The sequence below is a fragment of the Mytilus galloprovincialis genome, chromosome 13 (genome assembly GCF_965363235.1).
Source record: "Mytilus galloprovincialis chromosome 13, xbMytGall1.hap1.1, whole genome shotgun sequence".
Classification (NCBI taxonomy): domain Eukaryota; kingdom Metazoa; phylum Mollusca; class Bivalvia; order Mytilida; family Mytilidae; genus Mytilus; species Mytilus galloprovincialis.
This window is the reverse complement of record NC_134850.1, coordinates 40,632,097-40,650,911: the sequence shown is the minus strand read 5'-3', so window position 1 is coordinate 40,650,911 and position 18,815 is coordinate 40,632,097. Positions and strand designations below refer to the sequence as shown.

The window sequence follows — 18,815 nt, the reverse complement described above, 5'->3', positions numbered from 1 at the left end:
ATTTGGTGTATGGAATGATTGTCAAGTGTACAAATTTTTCTGGCAAGTTTGATCTTGCCAAAAACTCTTTCATGGTTCATTCATCAGTTAAGTTTTTCTGGTTTGCTCCTATATTTGTTTATGGAATGCTTGTTTGTCAATGTTAAGTTTTGATGGTTTTTGTCCATTCATCAAATACTTATGAGCATGATTAACAATATATCAACTATATTTGGTGTATGGTGTATGGAATTATTGTAAGGTACACACATCTATCTGGCAGGGTTCATCTGACCTTGACCTAAATTTACATTGATCTTTGATAATGTTGCATTTATGCGATACTTGTAGTAAAACCTTTATATTACAGCTCTTCTTTAAAGGCATGCAAAGCAAACCTTGAATGTATGCTAACAATAGGTAGGTGGAGTTTTAGTCTGTTTTACTTATACTGGGATTTGATTGGACAATAAAAATTGACATTGAAATCAAGTTAATGTTTATTGTCCAATCAAATTCCAGTATATAGTAAACAGACTGTAACAGACTACCTACCTGTTGTTTACAAACACCCAAACAAACATAGCAAGCAAGTTGATCAAAAGATTGCTTTGCATGCTTTTATAGAAGAGCTGTAAAGACTTCCAACATTACTCAATTGTGAATGAGTAAAGCATGTGAGACATTACAGCATGTGCACTCTAGCTATAGAATTTGAAGTTCTGAGTGAGCTTTGGCTCATCTTAAATTGAAAGTTTAAACAAGACCAATACCAAATCTGGATCTGTTTTGCTGCATGTATTTGAATGAGGTTGCATATATACTGAACTTAACTGAAGTACAACTGATCATATACAATTACCACCTTTTTTTTCAAATGGACGCTGTTGTTCAAATGTTACCCATATACATGTAGCTCAAGAATGCTCAAGCGATCTTTCTAGGCTTATTGTGTTACAAAAATAGGTACTAGAATTGTACTAAGTAATCTTGGTCAATTTGCTTGTCAGGAATTTGCAATAATAAAAGCACACCTTGATCTATGCATTAGGGTCAATAATTGGGGTATAGGTCTAATAAATTAAAACATTCCAATTTCAGAATTTATTTCTCCTTCCAGCACCAAACAAAATATACACAATTGACAATTTGAGTATCTTCCCTTACAAATTCTGACTGTCTTTAAAAAAAACTAAAGTTTGTACAAATTGAATGACTTAAAAACTTCTACAAAATTCAATCAATTACTCTTAATGCCTTTGGTTGTCATAAAATAAATGATAATGATTGATCTCTATATTTTAAGAGTACTCTAAACATGCTTAATATATGAGCATTGATTAACAAGTGGTACTTAAGTACATTTTAACAAACACTATCCATTTAAACTACAAACACAACATGTATATCCTTAACAGTTCTTCTATAAAACAAACTTGGTTTTAAACACACATTTTGATTTGTCAGGCATACACAACTTGCATTCATAAATTTTTTAATAACCAATCAAATCTTAAGCTATTTTTATCAACCAATCTTCAAGGTCCTTCATTTCTGGTTTACTTTCAGCATTTTTACCCTTCAAGCTACATTCTACAAAGTCAACTTTCATTGGTTTCAAATCATCAAAACTGAAATCCTTGTTACGTTTACCAAGAAATGTATTGTTGTTTCCCGAACTTTCAATCTGCTGCAATGAGGCTGACCTTGTTACTCTCAATGTGTTCCTAAAATATCAAAAATATAGGAATCATTTGTTTGACCGCCAAATTTATAACTTCTTCTATATCGTTTGTGATATTGTAAGTAGTTTTGGCAAGTGTGAGATTGCTCTGACATCTGACTATCTAAGTAGTTGTGATTTTGTAATCTTTCTTTTTAAATAGCACTTGTACACATGGGAGCTAAATTATGCAAAAATAGGGATTAGTAGGAGAATAATTGTTACATGTTCATGGAGTAATACAAATTGGGAATCCAATATAATTTGGTACCTGAGATGAGCATTTGATCTTAATTAGACTCATCAGTGGTGCTTGATTTTAATCAGTTGGAAGACCATGGCCAAATCTTATATTAAGGAGAAGAGCAAAAACTGGTGGCAAATACGGCTAAGTAATGTATGCCTGGGGGGTAGCAATATCTTTCAAATTATCAAACCATATTTTTAACAATAACTAATTCATTGACTTGTCATGTCAACACAAATATGCCAGGTACTGAGTTGGCTATACAATTCAGGAAAAATCCTCAACCAGTAGCTTATCTGACTATTAAAATTCCCCACCTATTTAAATCAATCAAATAAACTATTTAATGGTGATTCAGTGTTAAAAGATGTAACACATAAGCAACACAGGTACTTACATTTCCTTTTCTAATTGTGACCTAATGACCTCAGCTCCTTTAGACGTTAAAAGGTCCTGCTTATTACATGCTATCAATACAGGTGGGATATTGTATGATATAACGCTGTCACTAAGTGCTGTGTATAGAAAACTAAAAATAAAATATAAAATATTTTTTTACAACATGTCTGAGGTAATAATAAATGACATCAGTTGATTACTTCCAACTGTTCCATCAAAGAAAATCTCAACTTTATATTTCAACAAAAATTCAATTCAATAGAGCTTTGTTGTTTTAAAGTTTTCACCAAATACAACTTCATTTTATAATACATTCAATAAATTTTGTTATCTATTTGATCAAGGATATGCTAATAGAACTTGTCAAACAAAATGATTTTTATTCACTTTTCTAATAAGACAAAAAGAAAAACAAAGCAGTAAGTTCGGAAAGGGCCATATTTGGCCCCAATTATAAAGTTCATAGTTATAAGACAATAATCTTTTTAAGTTGCCTTAAAGACATGTGAGAAAGTTAATCGGGACTATTTTTGTCAAATTTTAATTCTAACACGTTGATTTTTACATCCCAAAAAGGTCAAGATAAGGGATTTTGGTGAAATGTGATAAAATTTGCTGGATTTCAACCAAATCAAGGACCAGGAAACATAGAGCGCAGGCGTCGACAAACTTAATTTTCAAATGAGACATGTGAAATGTCTTCGCAAACACTTTTAAAAGATCTTTGTTGTCGACGTATGCGCTCTATGTTTCCTGTCCAATAATCTATGGAAATTTAACCATTTTCATTGATTTTTTCGTGAAAAATCAATATGAGTACAACTTGTGACGTCATAATGAAACGCAGAAACGTAAGATGTTCAACAAAATGGCTTATTTCCTATCTAGTCATTGTATTAGCTATAATTTATTGTGATATTGGTCAATAAATCTGAATTTGAAATTTACGCTCAAAAAGGGGGCCATTTTAGGACCTTACCGAACATACTCCTTTCTAGTTCTGATCTTAAATATATGAAAATAGAAAATATTTTTTTTATCAATATGGTTACTGTAACAAAAATTCATTAAGGTTAAATTTGCAATGATTTTTGCATGTTACTGTTACAAAATGACCTCTTCCTTTTCATTTTGCTGTTGATTTTTAAGAGTAATTGTCATACTAGTGTATACTCTATTTTCATCTTTACTGACAGATTTCATGAGAACATTTATTTTTTAATATTAACTTACTCAGCAACGTCTTTAATTTCTTTCTGTAAGGTTGAACTGTCAATCATAAATATTATACCCCTGGAAACAAATAAGCAAAATTGTACATATGCTGACCATTTGAATAAATTGAAAATTTTCAACATGGGTTTTTAACCTTAATAAATTACATAACTACATAAACAAACAGTTCAAAGACACACACTTAACTTTTTTAATCCTGTCACATTCTGTATGTGTCTGTCTCAAGTCAGGAGCCTGTAATTCAGTCGTTGTCGTTTGATGCTGTATATCATTTGTTTTTCATTTATTGGTTTTTTTACATAAATCAGTCATTGAATTGTTTTATATTTGTCATTTCAGTGCTTTTTATAGACAATTATGAAGTATAGGTTTTCCTCATTGTTGAAGGTCATATGGTTATTTTTGGTTGTTAAGTGATATGTCATTTGGTCTCTGGTGGAGAGCTATCTCAATGGAAAGCATACCACATCTTCTTATTTTCATATTTAAATTCTTTTGTTGGATATTTCAAGTTCCAAAACAAATATTTGACTTATTAAAATATAACAGGTTTTAACAGTAGACAGTCTCTTTGTAAAAGGTAAAATTTAATACACAATTTCATCAATCAAAACTCTGATAAAAGTCACATGATATCTGGTAAAAGTTTACTTATACTTTACCTTGCTAAGCTTTTGTACTGGTTCAGCATGGTCTGTCTTAATCTTTCATGACCTGGTACATCAATTATCCTTAAACTTTTATTCTGCAAATAAAATAGTGAAATGTCTGGTAAAATTTGATATACAAATGTATTTATACCAATAGCTTTGATTCTGACAGTACGAGAAAAAAAAAAAACCTCAATGCAGTAATTAATAGAACTAAATTATTATAAATTTCAACTTTTCTTTCCTCAAAACTAATATGTGAGATTATTCTGTGCTACTTTTCATCATTTATAATAAACTGTGAGCTACTTCTAATTTTTAACCATAAATGACCAAATATCAAGAAGCCCTGATTTATAGTGTCTTTAAATTATTTCTCTTAAACATTCATCCATGTGAATAAAATACATTTATACTGCAAAAATTAGGATCTGAATATGGTTCCTTTCAAAGTACAATGTATAGATATTAATATGACACATTGGTACCTTATATCAACAAGCTTAACTTTGTAGTTGTTGTTTAAAATGCAACAAAAATGTGTTACACTACGGATTGACAAGAATGACAGAGGGTAACCAGTATATACAACCCTCATTTGGAGTTGGGTATAGTAAATATAAAGGCATACATGCATGTTTTCAATTAATTATCATTTACATATTTAGAGTTGAAGAAATCCTTTTTTGCACTATCATATACATTGTACAAATGTTTCTGGCAGGTTTGATAAACAATTTATATATGTCCCTTGTGACATTTTCATGGTATTAATATTAAATCATAACTAATTCATATTTACAAAAGTATAGCAGCTATTAAGTCATGTAAGTCACTCATTTTGTACAACAAACTTTAAATTTGACTATGCTGAATGTTACATGTACATTGAAATCTTACAAATCACAATTAATTTTTCTTTCAACTAGACCTTTACAAACACTAAAGGAATTTCTTAAATGCTTGCAATATGGTCATGCAACTCTAAGACACATATCTGCAGTAGCTTACCTCCCTTTAATTACCTTATTGGGTCATTATATAAAGCAGAACTATTTTGTATCTACAGTACCTTTCCTTGAACTTGGTAACTTCCAGAATTACTGGCTATTGAGGTAAAGGTGTCTGTGTAATTCTGATGAACAAGCTACAAAACAAAAAACAGTCACAGTAAAACATGGACATACATGTATTAATGTTCACGATATGTACATTTTTGTACAATTATAAAAGCATCTTTACAAATGTACCACTTTGTCACCTTTCTAATTAATTTCACATAATAACGTAGAATACTTTGACATTTAGAAATTAGTTCTTGTTGCATTCTATAAATACGCTCAAAAAATTGTTGAAACTTTAAAACTACATAGCTGTAATGAGTTTCAAAAAAACCAAGAGGAATGTTTGTATTTATAACTACATAGCTGTAGTGAATGGTGACCAAAAATTCTTTACATCCAACCAACTTATATGTGACTAATTAATCTAACACAAGAGTGTGTGATGCATGGTTAGATTTGAATCCAATAAGGTCTGTAAGTTGAGTGTGTTGTGTAAATGTTTTATACCTACCCTGGTATACAACAGGGTTTTCCCTGATTCACATATTCCCAACACCAACACACCACTTCTCTTATTGGATTTTCCTCTACAGACAAGAAGTACTGAAAATAAAAAGTAAATTATTTTACATGAAGGTTTAACAATATTTCAGGATTTTGTTCCAATTTTTAAATTCATACCAACCATACATTTTTTGTACCTGGATTTCAAGGTGCAGAAAATAAACAAAAATCATGAAAAGCCCATGCTGTACATTGTAATAGGCATACATGTACATTGAATGTTTATATTGGAGGAGTGTTGCAATTTGTTTTAAAAAAAATAATTTTCTCATTCAGTATTTGGAAAAAAAATTGATATAACCTTGAAGACAGTGATCTCTACTTATTTTTTATAGTTACATGTAGTATATCTACTGGTATGAAGGGGTAGAGCACTACAAACCAGTAATTGACATACTAAAGATACTATTCCTGACTTAGAAAGTAAACTTTTTCAATAGTTCATTTACAGTACGCCCAAGGAGTTTGTAATCCCAAACTCCATACTCCGATATTTTTCCTGGTGTAACACCAGGAAACTCCGACATCCCTCCCAAAATTCTCGGAGAAATTTGGGAGTATTTCCTCCGACTTCCGCTACCTTTTGTTTATTGTATTAGCGACATCTCTCCCAGTCTGGTGTGACGCGGTGTGACACCAGGTAATTAATTGCCCTAATCCGTCTGATCTATGCCGGCACGCGACAGTCAAGGTATGTGAGATTTCTAATGTAATTAAACAATTGTATTTCCTGTCTATTGATTATCAGGTTATATCTGATTGCTTGAAACAAATGAAAGATTAAAATAAAAAGCAAAACATTGTTGTTAATTCTTTCAATTACACTGTACATTTTAATCAAGTTTTTAAACAACTTTATTTGATTTTGACTTCCGTTTTTTTTATCAGTTAATAAATATTTAATTTACTAAAAGAGATATAATTGTGCAACAATAAACGGAGACTAACGCTGAATAAATGAGGGCAGTTTAAAGAAAAATTACACGTCTCAAAGTTTTTTATACTACAAGTAAAAAAGAAAATATTATTCACTATCTGTTATGCTAATAATTCTCTATCTGTTATGCTAATAATTCTACGCCATTTCCATTTTACGATTACAAAATAAAAGTTTTAAAATCCAAAACGTTGTTGTTAATGCTTTCAATTGCATTAAAGTTTTATAAAAAAAATCTATACTTGATTATGACCTCGTTTTTTATTTATCGGCAATTGATATAACTTACGAAAAGAGACATACTTGCGTGAAAATAAACGGAAACTAACGCTGAAGGTATAAAATGTGAGCAGCGAGTTTAAAGAAAATTACGTGTTTTAAAACTTGTATATGCAAGTAAAAAAGAAAATACTATTCACCATTCGTTATGCTTAATAAGTCTACGGCATTTTCTCTTCACGATTAGCATTACTTTAGGATACATAGATGCCAACCCTCTTTTGACACAATCAGTAACAAACTATCAAATTTTCCGTATTTTTGAAAAGTTTTCAGTAATCATTTATAAACGTGCATTTACCAATAAAAATTACTGACGAGTGGTTGCAAAGTGATGTGCCCTAAAATTTGTCGTTTAACATGTTGTCTGTAGTATGTATTCCATTCATTAATTGTTCAGATGTTCTCGACTCGTACATTTTCGTTTTGTCAAGGAGAAGTAGAGAAAGGGGGAAAGCTCCTTCATAAAATGCAAGTTTGCCTCTTCGGAAGTCAGTTAGTTACTCAACAATAGGTTGATATTTTAATATTACCCATTAAGGGGTGTTCCTTATAATAGGAAGCTTATACGAAGAAAAGAAAATAACTCCCGAGGAATCGGAAGCATTACATTGGCGTTTTCTAAATACTGGACCAGGACGGAAAAGTAATGATACAAATCCGCGTTTTACAAAATTGAACGGCAATGATTGGTAATCCGTAACTATTCGACTTTGACCGTAACAGCGTAGTTTTTATCGCAAAATCGGAAAAACTACGCCAAAATCGTAATGGTTGGCATCTATGAGGATATAATACATTTCGGCTACAACAGGAATACTTCTATAGCTGCATCAACTCGTCGTTGCATAATATTCATTTACGCACAATGAATGTAAACTTTTGTGTTGTATTTAAAACAGTGATCTTTAAATATTTTTAAAACAATTAATTGCCGTGGGAAGACGACACGCATCTCAGTTATCAACAGTGCGTGGTTGAACTTGAACTTGACTTCGCTCACAATATTGAATGCTAAAAATAGTGACATCAATTTTGTCCACGAGATTTTTATTTGGCGGGAAATAGTATCATGTAACAGTAAACTCAGGTGACCTTTCTGGATAACCGTGGGAAAATTCATTGAAGGTTTAAACTTGCTTTGTAATCAGATTGACATTTGTGTGCGTTAAGATTGAGGCTCTAGAAGGTCCTTTTACAATTGATTAACCGGATTCTAAATTTTATTCCTTTTCTGAATAAACGAACATCAGCCTTTTATTTATACGTTTCTCAGTCAACAGAGGACATAAACCTGGACATCATTTATACTTCCATAGTCAACACTATACATTAATGGTAGATGAAAACAGGATGCATGTCGTTCAGTTCCTGATGGGCGTTGGTAGAGATCCTCTGTGAAAATGTGTCGATCGTAAAAATCCGATCCACATTTTTTTTTACATATTTCTTTCTTGTACGATATAATTTCATTTTAATATTCTATAGTATAAATTGTTGAAATACTTCTTTTTATATTTCGCCGAGGACTTTTAACGAGCAGTAAAATACGGATTGCGCCAATCCAATTTTATTTTAAATAATAAAAGATCAATAACAGATCATAACAGATAAAAAACACATGATTTTATTTCTTCATATAATTAAAAAAGGTTGTGATTATTGTGTTGTGTCTGGGCGGGGAATTATCTCAGTATTTATGAATATAGGGCTGCCACATTGCATACAAAACTATTTGTCACTTTACAGTTTCTTTTTTTAAATTCAAATATTTCAAGTCGGTAATCTACCGAGGTAGTGAAACATAATATTTTACATTTCAAAATAAATTGAAAGTAACAGAGTTCACTTGTTGGTCCGATAAATTAACTCTAGGGTTTGATTTAGATTGGACAAATTACCATAAAAACATCATTTTGTGTTAAGCCAGTTGATATTAATTATATAATATTGAACTATTAATGAACCGGATATTGCTCACTGAGTAGGTCATAAAAGGTTCTAATTGTGGTAAAATCATCTTTGTTGAAACTTTGTTGAAAAAACAAAAATTATGACCTGATCGGACTATAATGAAAATACTAAATAAGTGTTTTATTCGTATTTTTATACGTTTTTACGTTTTATTTCATATGACAATGACATGGGCATATACATACAAGAATAATTATCTTATTTTAAATAAAAATGTCACACTTTTATCTGACAATGAATGGACATTTAAATAACGTATTTTAAAGCACACAGGTGCAATCAAGATCGATTAAATGTACAAAGGTAATAAATCTGGCTAATCCGATTATGTTGTCACGCGTCATTAATTTTCAGTTCATCCGATGGGCAATAAACCAATTAACAGCCACGCGGTGTTGGGATAGAATCTTTGGAGGAAATTGGGAGTAGAATCCGTAATTCGCGGTGTCACACCGCTACACTCGGAAATCGGTGATAAAAGTTCGCGATTACAAACTCTCTGGGCGTACTGTACTAATTGCCTTTTTGATTCTGTTATTATACACATTTAAAAAAAAAATGCTTTCCTTAAGTTTGTTCATCCTAGATCTGTACTATTCCAAACAAAATTGGTTTTAGTCAGCGTAAAGTATGATCAGTTGAAAGTGACAATTTTAATCAATTTGAAAAAAAAAATTCTGATATCAAAATATTTTAGTTTATTAAAAATCAATTTAATTATATTTAATACAGTGATTTGAAAAACTTTAAGTGTTACACTCATTATGCACACAATAATTTGCTCTTTCTACTACATGTAGCTCTCTTTTCTCAATGAAAATGTGTCCCTGCTAAGGGAGACAACTAAAAATTTTTATCTCTGATTATCAAGTCAATTACATGAATTGGCAAACAAGACTAATAATCAATTATGAAGGTTGCAAGTACTTCCTTCCTCCTTGACATATGCAGTACACACCCCCAACAAGTTTCCTCATTTACTTATCTGAAACAACTTTAATTGACATTTTTTATCAAATTAATATTTTTTCATCATAAAATACATCTTTGAGTATACTGACTTTTTGTCACAAGAAACTTGTTTTCAAATCTTACAGATATAGACAAAATTAGTGATTTGTGGTAGTGATATAAATGGTCTCGATCAACTCCTTAACCATATTTCTTTATAAAAATCTACCAGAAGTGATATAAATGGTCTAGATCAACTCCTTAACCATATTTCTTTATAAAAATCTACCAGAAAATAATGAATATATCATTTAACTAAAGTTAAAGGGGTTAATTTTTTGTTTTTTTTCCTTCATTTTATAAAGAGGAAATGGTCACTTCAAAATGCATTAAAATTTATATGTACATACATGTATATCCAGCAAATTGAGCAATGTCTTAAAACTTACGGCTGCAGGTACACTTGTGAAACTGTAGTAAAGAGTTATAAACAAGGCCATATTTGTCAGTGGTTAATGTTATGATCCATAATAATTCCTTTTGCAATCTGAATGAGGAGTCATTTTCTGAGTTGGCAGCCCTAACCCATGCAATATATAACCAGTAAAGAATTTAGGACAGGGTTTACAATGGTGGCCATTTTCACATTTTGCAAAACAATAATAATTGTGGCGATTAGAAATTAAGAAATACAATTGTTTGAATTCTGCTATCTTGTTAAATTTGCTTCAGGTTTCTCAGACTTTTTCCTTAATGAGACAATACTCGTCATTTCACCTTTTAACAGAAATAACAGCTGAATGCATTATGTAGCATTTGGCAACAATGGACTTAAATAATGAAGGTATTATTAGTATGGCTTAATGAAAACATGTGGTAAAATGGCTGTACACGTCATCCAAGCTAAGTACTGTTATAACAACTACAAAATGTAATTGTTTGAAGAAAGTACTTCACATAGTTTTATTTACTTATTTTACGACTCAATTTTTACTTAAGGCGTTAAAGTATCTATAAGGATAATCTCTTATTTTATTCCTTGTCCTTCAACTAGACCATGTAGACAGGACATATCGGATTGATGATAAACTGAAGTTGAATCCTGTGTTCCCAGAAGTCAAATTATACAGTATCATTAAAAAATTATGAGAATTTTTTGTTCAAAATTAGAGTTCATTGATTACCATGTAGGTTATAAAATAGATATGTACACAAATGTAGAATAGTAATTAAGAAAGTTTGTAAGGGTTCAACAAAACCCAGTGTCTAGTCTACTTTTGCTGTTAATCGCAGGCTCAACAAAAATGAGGAAAAAAAATCAATAAAAGTATTGATTGTAAGAAGCTTCTGTCCAATTTGGGTAAAAATTCAGAATAGTTTATGAATCTAATAAATGTTTTAAAAAACTTTAACTGAAAACTACATGTAAGTCCATTTACAAGTAAAAAACAGATACACAAGGACAAAATTTTAACAAAATTTCCTTCTAGATACTAGGTTTGATCATGAACAAGCTTCTGTACAAGTTTGGTACAAATCCAAAATAGTATAACTGTATAAGAAAGTTATTAAAATTCTAAAAACTTTATCCACAGAGTGAATATTTGTGGCCGACAACGACGCCGACTGAATGTAGGATCGCTATGTCTCGCTTTTTCGACTTAAGTTGAAAGGATCAACAAAAACAACAATGCTTTAAACTGGATTTATTTGTCAGCAAGAAGGAAAACAAAAGTCCAAAACAAAAATCTGATAATGTTACTTAGTCAGCAAAAAAAGTGTAGAGTGGTGAAAGAGGTGATGAAAAAAGAAATTGACCCAGGGGCAACCTTGCTCAGTCAGGACTCCAATTATTGAAAATCAATAAAAATAACTTATACAGATAAAACAAGAATGTGTCCAAAGTACACGGATGCCCCACTCGCACTATCAATTTTCATGTTCAATGGACCGTGAAATTGGGTAAAAAATCTAATTTGGCATCAAAATTATAAAGATCATATCATATGGAACATGTGTACTAAGTTTCAAGTTGATTGGACTTCAACTTCATCAAAAACTACCTTGACCAAAAACTTTAACCTGAAACTCCCACTTTCATTTATTATGTTCAGTGGACCGTGAAATTGGGGTCAAAAGTGTAATTTGGCTTTAAAATTAGAAAGATCATATCATAAGCAACAAGTGTACTAAGTTTCAAGTTGATTGGACTTCAGCTTCATCAAAAACTACCTCGACCAAAAACTTTAACCTGAAACTCCCACTTTCATTTTCTATGTTCAGTGGACCGTGAAATTGGGGTCAAAAGTGTAATTTGGCTTTAAAATTAGAAAGATCATATCATAAGCAACAAGTGTACTAAGTTTCAAGTTGATTGGACTTCAGCTTCATCAAAAACTACCTCGACCAAAAACTTTAACCTGAAACTCCCACTTTCATTTTCTATGCAGTGGACCGTGAAATTGGGGTCAAAAGTGTAATTTGGCTTTAAAATTAGAAAGATCATATCATAAGCAACAAGTGTACTAAGTTTCAAGTTGATTGGACTTCAGCTTCATCAAAAACTACCTTGACCAAAAACTTTAACCTGAACGGACGGACGGCACACAGACGGAAGCACAGACGGAAGCACAGACGGACGCACAGAGGAACGGAGGCACAGACCAGAAAACATAATGCCCCTCTACTATCGTAGGTGGGGCATAAAAATGATGAGTATGAAGTCCTCAATAACAGTAGGAAAATCGATGACAGTAATATGAGGATGAATATTTTGATATTATTCTTTTTATGTATACATGTGAAATAAACTAAATTAGGCCTTTATTAGTTTTCTCATACTATACGGTATGGGCTTTGCTCATTGTTGAAGACATTACGGTGACCTATAGTTGTTAATGTCTGTGTCATTTTGGTCACTTGTGGATAGTTGTCTCATTGGCAATCATACCACATCTTCTTTTTAAATATATAAAGTTCATTCAACATACAGTTTCAATTAAAGCATACAAAATCAATTCTATATGGCATGCAAGGTTTTCACGATGGAATTTAGGGATTTCAAAAACGTTCGGAATTGCGACCCAGGTTCAGGTCACACTTATTTTTCAAAAATTTATTGTTTATTATCAATGCATAGCTTGTCAATATTATAGTTCGTTTCGTTAGATATTTTTCTAGGATATGACGTACCTACTTATGTTTGAATATTCATTTCCTTTACACTATCATCCAATTATTCCATTTGTATACATTCTCCCATAGACTAAAACGTCAGAGTTAAAAAAATGAAAAGATACATGTAACTCTAATATCCTCAATCTCCTATGTTGGAGGTAAAGAATGCCTTCACGAAAGGAAATCATGTGTTTGTTTGTTTTTTAATTTCTCAGCAGGATTCTAGTGTTTTAAAGCCTGTGAAACAGTTTAAAATTCATATAAAATATTTTAAAGGGGCACTAGCTACAAGATATATAAAAAATCTGAAGTTTGATTTTTTTTGTTCAATCAATAATGAAAGTCAAATAGTGAAATAACAATTCAATTTTTGCAGCCAAAAAGGTTCAATTTTGTCAAATTACGCTAAGAAACATTGATAATTAGTTATTCACTTGCAAGTGAATGAGTCGTCCGAAGACATTTGGTTTTCGCACTCTAACTTTAGTAAAAGTAAACAGAAATCTATGAAATTTTAACACAAGGTTTATGACCACAAAAGGAAGGTTTGGATTGATTTGGGGAGTTTTGGTCAAAACAAATTAGGGGCCAAAAGGGGCCAAAATTAAACTTTGTTTGATTTCATCAAAAACAGAATTATTGGGGTTCTTTGATATGCCAAATCTAACCGTGTATTCAGATTCTTAATTTTTGGTCCTGTTTTCAAATTGGTCTACATTAATAAGATCCAAAGGGTCCAAAATTAAACTTAGCTTGATTTTAACAAAAATTGAATTCTTTGGGTTCTTTGATATGCTGAATCTAAACATGTACTTAGATTTTTAATTATGGGCCCAGTTTTCAAGCTGGTCCAAATCAGGGTCCAAAATTATTATATTAAGTATTGTGCTATAGCAAGAAATTTTCAATTGCACAGTATTCCTCAATAGCAAGAAATCTTTAATTGCACAGTATTGCACCATAGCAAGAAATCTTCAATTGCACAGTATTGTGCAATAGCAAGAAATCTTCAATTGCACAGTATTGTGCAATAGCAAGAAATATCTGATTGCACAGTTTTGTGCAATAGCAAGAAATATTCAATTGCACAGTATTGTCCCGTTTTCAAATTGGTCTACATTAAGGTCCAAAGGGTCAAAAATTAAACTTTGATTGATTTCGACAAAAATTGAATATGTGGGGGTTCTTCAATATGCTGAATCTATTATCAAATTGGTCCACACTGAGGTCTAAAGGGACTAAAATTGAACATTATTTGATTTCATCAAAAATTTAATTCTTGGGGTTCTATGATATGCTGAATCTTACCATGTATTCACATTTTGGATATTGGACCATAAAAGGGTAAATGTCCAATTTAAAATTTTTAAGTTCTTAATTTTCCTGAAATTTTCATTGTACTAATGAACTCAAAATCGTTCAATTTTTTTGATGTCATGTTTTGAATTCCCACATCTGCGCAAAAATCTACAATGTACTTCTTTTATCCGGTCCCGTTTGTATGAAACTTTGAGTAAAATATATATTTATCAGTCTAGTATAAAATAGGAATGAACGCAAAAACCAATTTCATTTTTAATAATTCCTTGAATTTGATATGAAAAAACATTACATGATGATAGAATTTCTTTGTTTACCTGTTTACATTGCATATGACGTCATAACATAAGTAACGTCACAACTAAAATCCCTAACAATAGAACCAAAATCGGAAAGGTTACGGTATTTCCGTTTCTTTTTTTTAACAAATATTTAAGTTACAAAAAAATAATTCATACAGACTTTGTACCCATTTACAGGTAATGCCTGCCTCATATTATAGGGAATCAATAAAGTGTGACTGGAGAGGGCACCCTCTTAGGCAGTCAGTGAGCCCCACTTATGAAAATTTCAGGATCCGCCACTGTAAACTACAATGTATATAAATCTGGATAAAACATATGGCCACATTTCTTCACGCGATTGCAACATAACTTGGGTGAAATAAAATACCATGTGTTACCTATTGTAAGCAAAACAACTAAGATTGCTACTAAGATGCCTATGGTAGTTGGATCCTGTTTCTGGACATTGTCAGTCAATATATTTGCGTACTGTAAAATTTGTTCCTGAATGCTGGCTCCCATGTTGTCAGTCAACGTCAACTTCCGGTGCGAATAATATTAAGACCAAAGACGGAAATGTAAGCGTATTCCGATTTTCCATCGAAAAAAGTCGTAAAAAGGCGGAAACAACCGAACATGTCCGAATATGTGAACGTTGCTTTACGGATCAGACCAAGAATTTGTAAAGCGACGCTATACAAATCCTTGATCAGACTCACTTATTTTCATTTGCTCTCTGTTATAGCTTACGCTTTTTAACACCATAAACAGACAAATATATTTCACTTCATATTCTCAACCAATCCTATAAACAGATTTATTCTAGAAATAGATATGTATATATTATACCGTGTTCCCTCCAGCTTATTCATAAGCATTGGCGGATCCAGGGGGTTCCGGGGGTTAGAACCCCCCTTTTTTGGCCAATCAATGCATTTGAATGGGAACATATAGTTAAAACCCCCCTTTGTCCTGGGTTGGGACCCCCCCCTTTTTTTAAATGGCTGGATCCGCCCCTGACAAGGAATATACTTACAATACTGTTGGAAAGTCATTTAGAATGACATTTTTTGGTATGAAATATTGATTCAGTCATAGGGTTTCGCATTTGCATAGGAAATAAACTGAAATTTTATCACAAATCAGCTGTTGGTATGATACGGATTTTGTTCTTCTCATATATTTTATGATGGTATGATACCAAACCCCTAACGAGAGGGAATGTGCTTGATTTTTACAGGATAAAGACCTAATTTTTCTATCTGTTTAATTGAGGTGTAGCTGGAGCTGGCATGTCAGTGACTGCTGGTAGTCCTTTGTTAATATATGTATCATTGTCACTTTGCAAAGTTTCTTTTGTTACCTTTTCTGACATCAGACTCGGACTTCTTCAGTTAAAACGATGTTTAGTTACTGTGCGTATTGTTATGTGCATGTTTCTTTACTCTACATTTGGCTAGAGATATAGGGGAGGTTTGAGATGGCTCAAACAAACATGTTTAACCCTGTTGCATTTTGCGCCTGTTCTAAGTCAGGGGCCTCTGGCGCACGCCTTCGTTAGTATTGTATGCTTTTTTCCCAATTACATTCTCAAATTGATGTTTTGTCTAGTCTATTATAAAGACTTGTATTGAAAGAGGCCTTTATCACATTACTATTCGATCGGCTTGTCCCCAATCATTTTTGTATTTCTTATAGCAAAACCGCATCATACTTGTTTTGAATAGTTGATATATATAAACAAACACGATTGAATAGAAAACTTACAAAATTACATGACCATGACCAAAAGTTATTATTTTGAATAAGAAACTAACATTTTTATCCGTTAAAAAGATCCGAAAACAGGAAACTGGAATATGCGTCCAATTATAACTTTATTTGTAACACCATTCACACAATTGGATAAGGAAACTGACACTTTATGACCACAGTTTTTAAAGTAGTATATTATCATAAATCTATTGCATCAACAGTTGCCAGTGTAGCAAATAATCCTTATCCAACATAAGACTGTAAAATGTCAAACTTTAGATATGATCCCGTTTGTCATGTTATAATAGTCTAATATCATTAGTCAGTTTTGTTCATTGGTTGTCGCTTGATGGTGTGCTTCATTTGTTTTTCTCGTTTTTTTTTATATATATTAGACCGTTGGTAATTTCCTGTTTGAATTGTATTACACTAGTCTTTTGTTGCCCTTTATATCTTGCTGATGATCGGTGTGAGCCAATGCTCCGTGTTGAAGGCCATACTTTGACCCATAATTGTTTACTTTTCTGGATGGAGAGTTGTCTTATTGGCACTCATATGATGTCTTCTCATTCAGTCTACTCAACCTCATTCAGCGTCAATAGGTTGTAAACTAGAAAACCAAGTAACCAAATATGATATTTTTTTATTGTTAACATTGATATAAAATTATAAATACAGAAATCCGATATACATAACTAATTTCAATTAATATGAAAATAAGAAGGTATGACATATTGATATATTGATATATCAATATATGCAGTTCCCGGATTAGACATAGGCTTCAAGTTATCGGAAAGCATTTGTGTAAATACCAGTCGACAAAGCAGACAGCAATGAGGTAGTGCCTGACACAAATATTACGCTAAATATTGTAATATTACCTTGTCTTATCTCATTATTTACTCGGAACATTTGAAGGGCCTCGCTGTATTGGCTTCGTAAATAACACACAATTCTCGTCCAATATTGTTTCCTCTTAGCCCCCCTCTCTCTATATATATATGGTAGGCGACCAGTTGTTGTTCAGCAACCTATCGGTCTATCCCTTTGATAGATTCCCTGACTACTATTATAGAACTTGTTTGAATGATTATTCTAGCTTTAAGTGGAGTTTGTTGTTCTGGACTAATTAAGAGGTAGACATGCTGCTGATAACAATCTATACCAATTTTCATTTTTATGCCCAATTTATTGTTTTATTCTGTCTGTGCGTCCTTTCGTCCGTCCCTCTGTCCCGCTTCAGATTAAAGTTTTAGGTTTTTGATAAAGTTAAAGTTCAATCAACTTGAATCTTAGTACACATGTTCCCTATGATAATTATGATCTTTCTAATTTTACTGCGAAATTATAGTTTTGGCCCCAATGTCACAATCCACTTAACATATGAAATGACAGTGCGAGTTCGGTATCCGTGTACTAGGACACATTCTTGTTTTTCTCTGCTTTGTATTGACCAAGCTGAGCTTTTGAGCAACAAATGTATATTGATATCGTTAAATGAAATGTCTGACTAGATGCATCTGGGACCAAGTATATAGGATAGTTAAATGCATAAGTTCTTTTCATTGCCATACAAATCATTGACATTTAAACCCGTAAGGTCCCATTTTTACAGATTAACCGTTAGTTTTCTCACTAAAATTGTTTATATATTTATTTTTTTTATGTCAAAGCCTTTCATAGCCGAATATATACGGTGCATTTTCCCTCATTGTTGAAGGCCGTTCGGTTGTCTATAATTGCTTACATCCACTTCATTTAGACTTTGGTTAAATACTTGTCTCCTTGACAATCATAACATATCTTCATAATAAATATTTCAATAAAGAATTTCTATTCACTGTAAAAAGGGAAACAAGCGATTTTGAATTTAACTTATGTTGTTGCATTTCTAGTAAATTGTGTTTTCCCGTCATGGTTTGTAATGCATGTTTGTATATACACACACTAAATGGAGTACTAATACTGTCCAGTCTAATTATTATATATAGAGCTCTGATTTCGTTATACTTCATATGGAGTATAACGAAATCAGAGTTCTATATTTTAATAAGACTTAAGTATAATTGTCCTGTGTCTTGTTTGATTCAATAAAAAAATGTGGATGCATAAAATAAGAGGATTTGATATGATGAATGAAATAACCATCCAACAGAGTCTTAATAGCCTGGATTTAAGCATTGTAATGTATTTAAACCGTGCAGCCTTCAACAATGAGATAGATCTTCAATCAAGCAAGCTACAAGTCAGAATAAGGGCTTTGATATTGACAC

At 31.9% G+C, this 18,815-nt stretch overlaps 1 protein-coding gene across 1 annotated transcript; it reads right to left on the bottom strand.

Moving 5' to 3' along the window:
- Positions 1-1,068: 1,068 nt before the first annotated feature.
- Positions 1,069-15,348, bottom strand: LOC143057479 (signal recognition particle receptor subunit beta-like). The gene is made up of 7 exons (XM_076230787.1): positions 15,183-15,348; positions 5,810-5,901; positions 5,307-5,381; positions 4,247-4,329; positions 3,582-3,641; positions 2,347-2,478; positions 1,069-1,706 (listed from the first exon to the last, which is right to left on the bottom strand). The coding sequence occupies exons 1-7, from the start codon at positions 15,304-15,306 to the stop codon at positions 1,493-1,495; spliced, it is 780 nt and encodes a 259-aa protein (XP_076086902.1). The 5' UTR covers positions 15,307-15,348; the 3' UTR covers positions 1,069-1,492.
- Positions 15,349-18,815: the final 3,467 nt, after the last annotated feature.

What these genes read in the sequence shown, in the direction of transcription:
- LOC143057479 (XM_076230787.1), bottom strand. Translation starts at nt 15,306, where the DNA reads ATGGGAGCCAGCATTCAGGAACAAATTTTACAGTACGCAAATATATTG. An exon ending in CAGTACAAAAGCTTAGCAAG is followed by an intron (nt 3,642 to 4,246) that starts GTAAAGTATAAG and finishes ATTTGTTTCCAG; the next exon opens with GGGTATAATATTTATGATTG. An exon ending in TCACAATTAGAAAAGGAAAT is followed by an intron (nt 1,707 to 2,346) that starts GTAAGTACCTGT and finishes TTGATATTTTAG; the next exon opens with GAACACATTGAGAGTAACAA.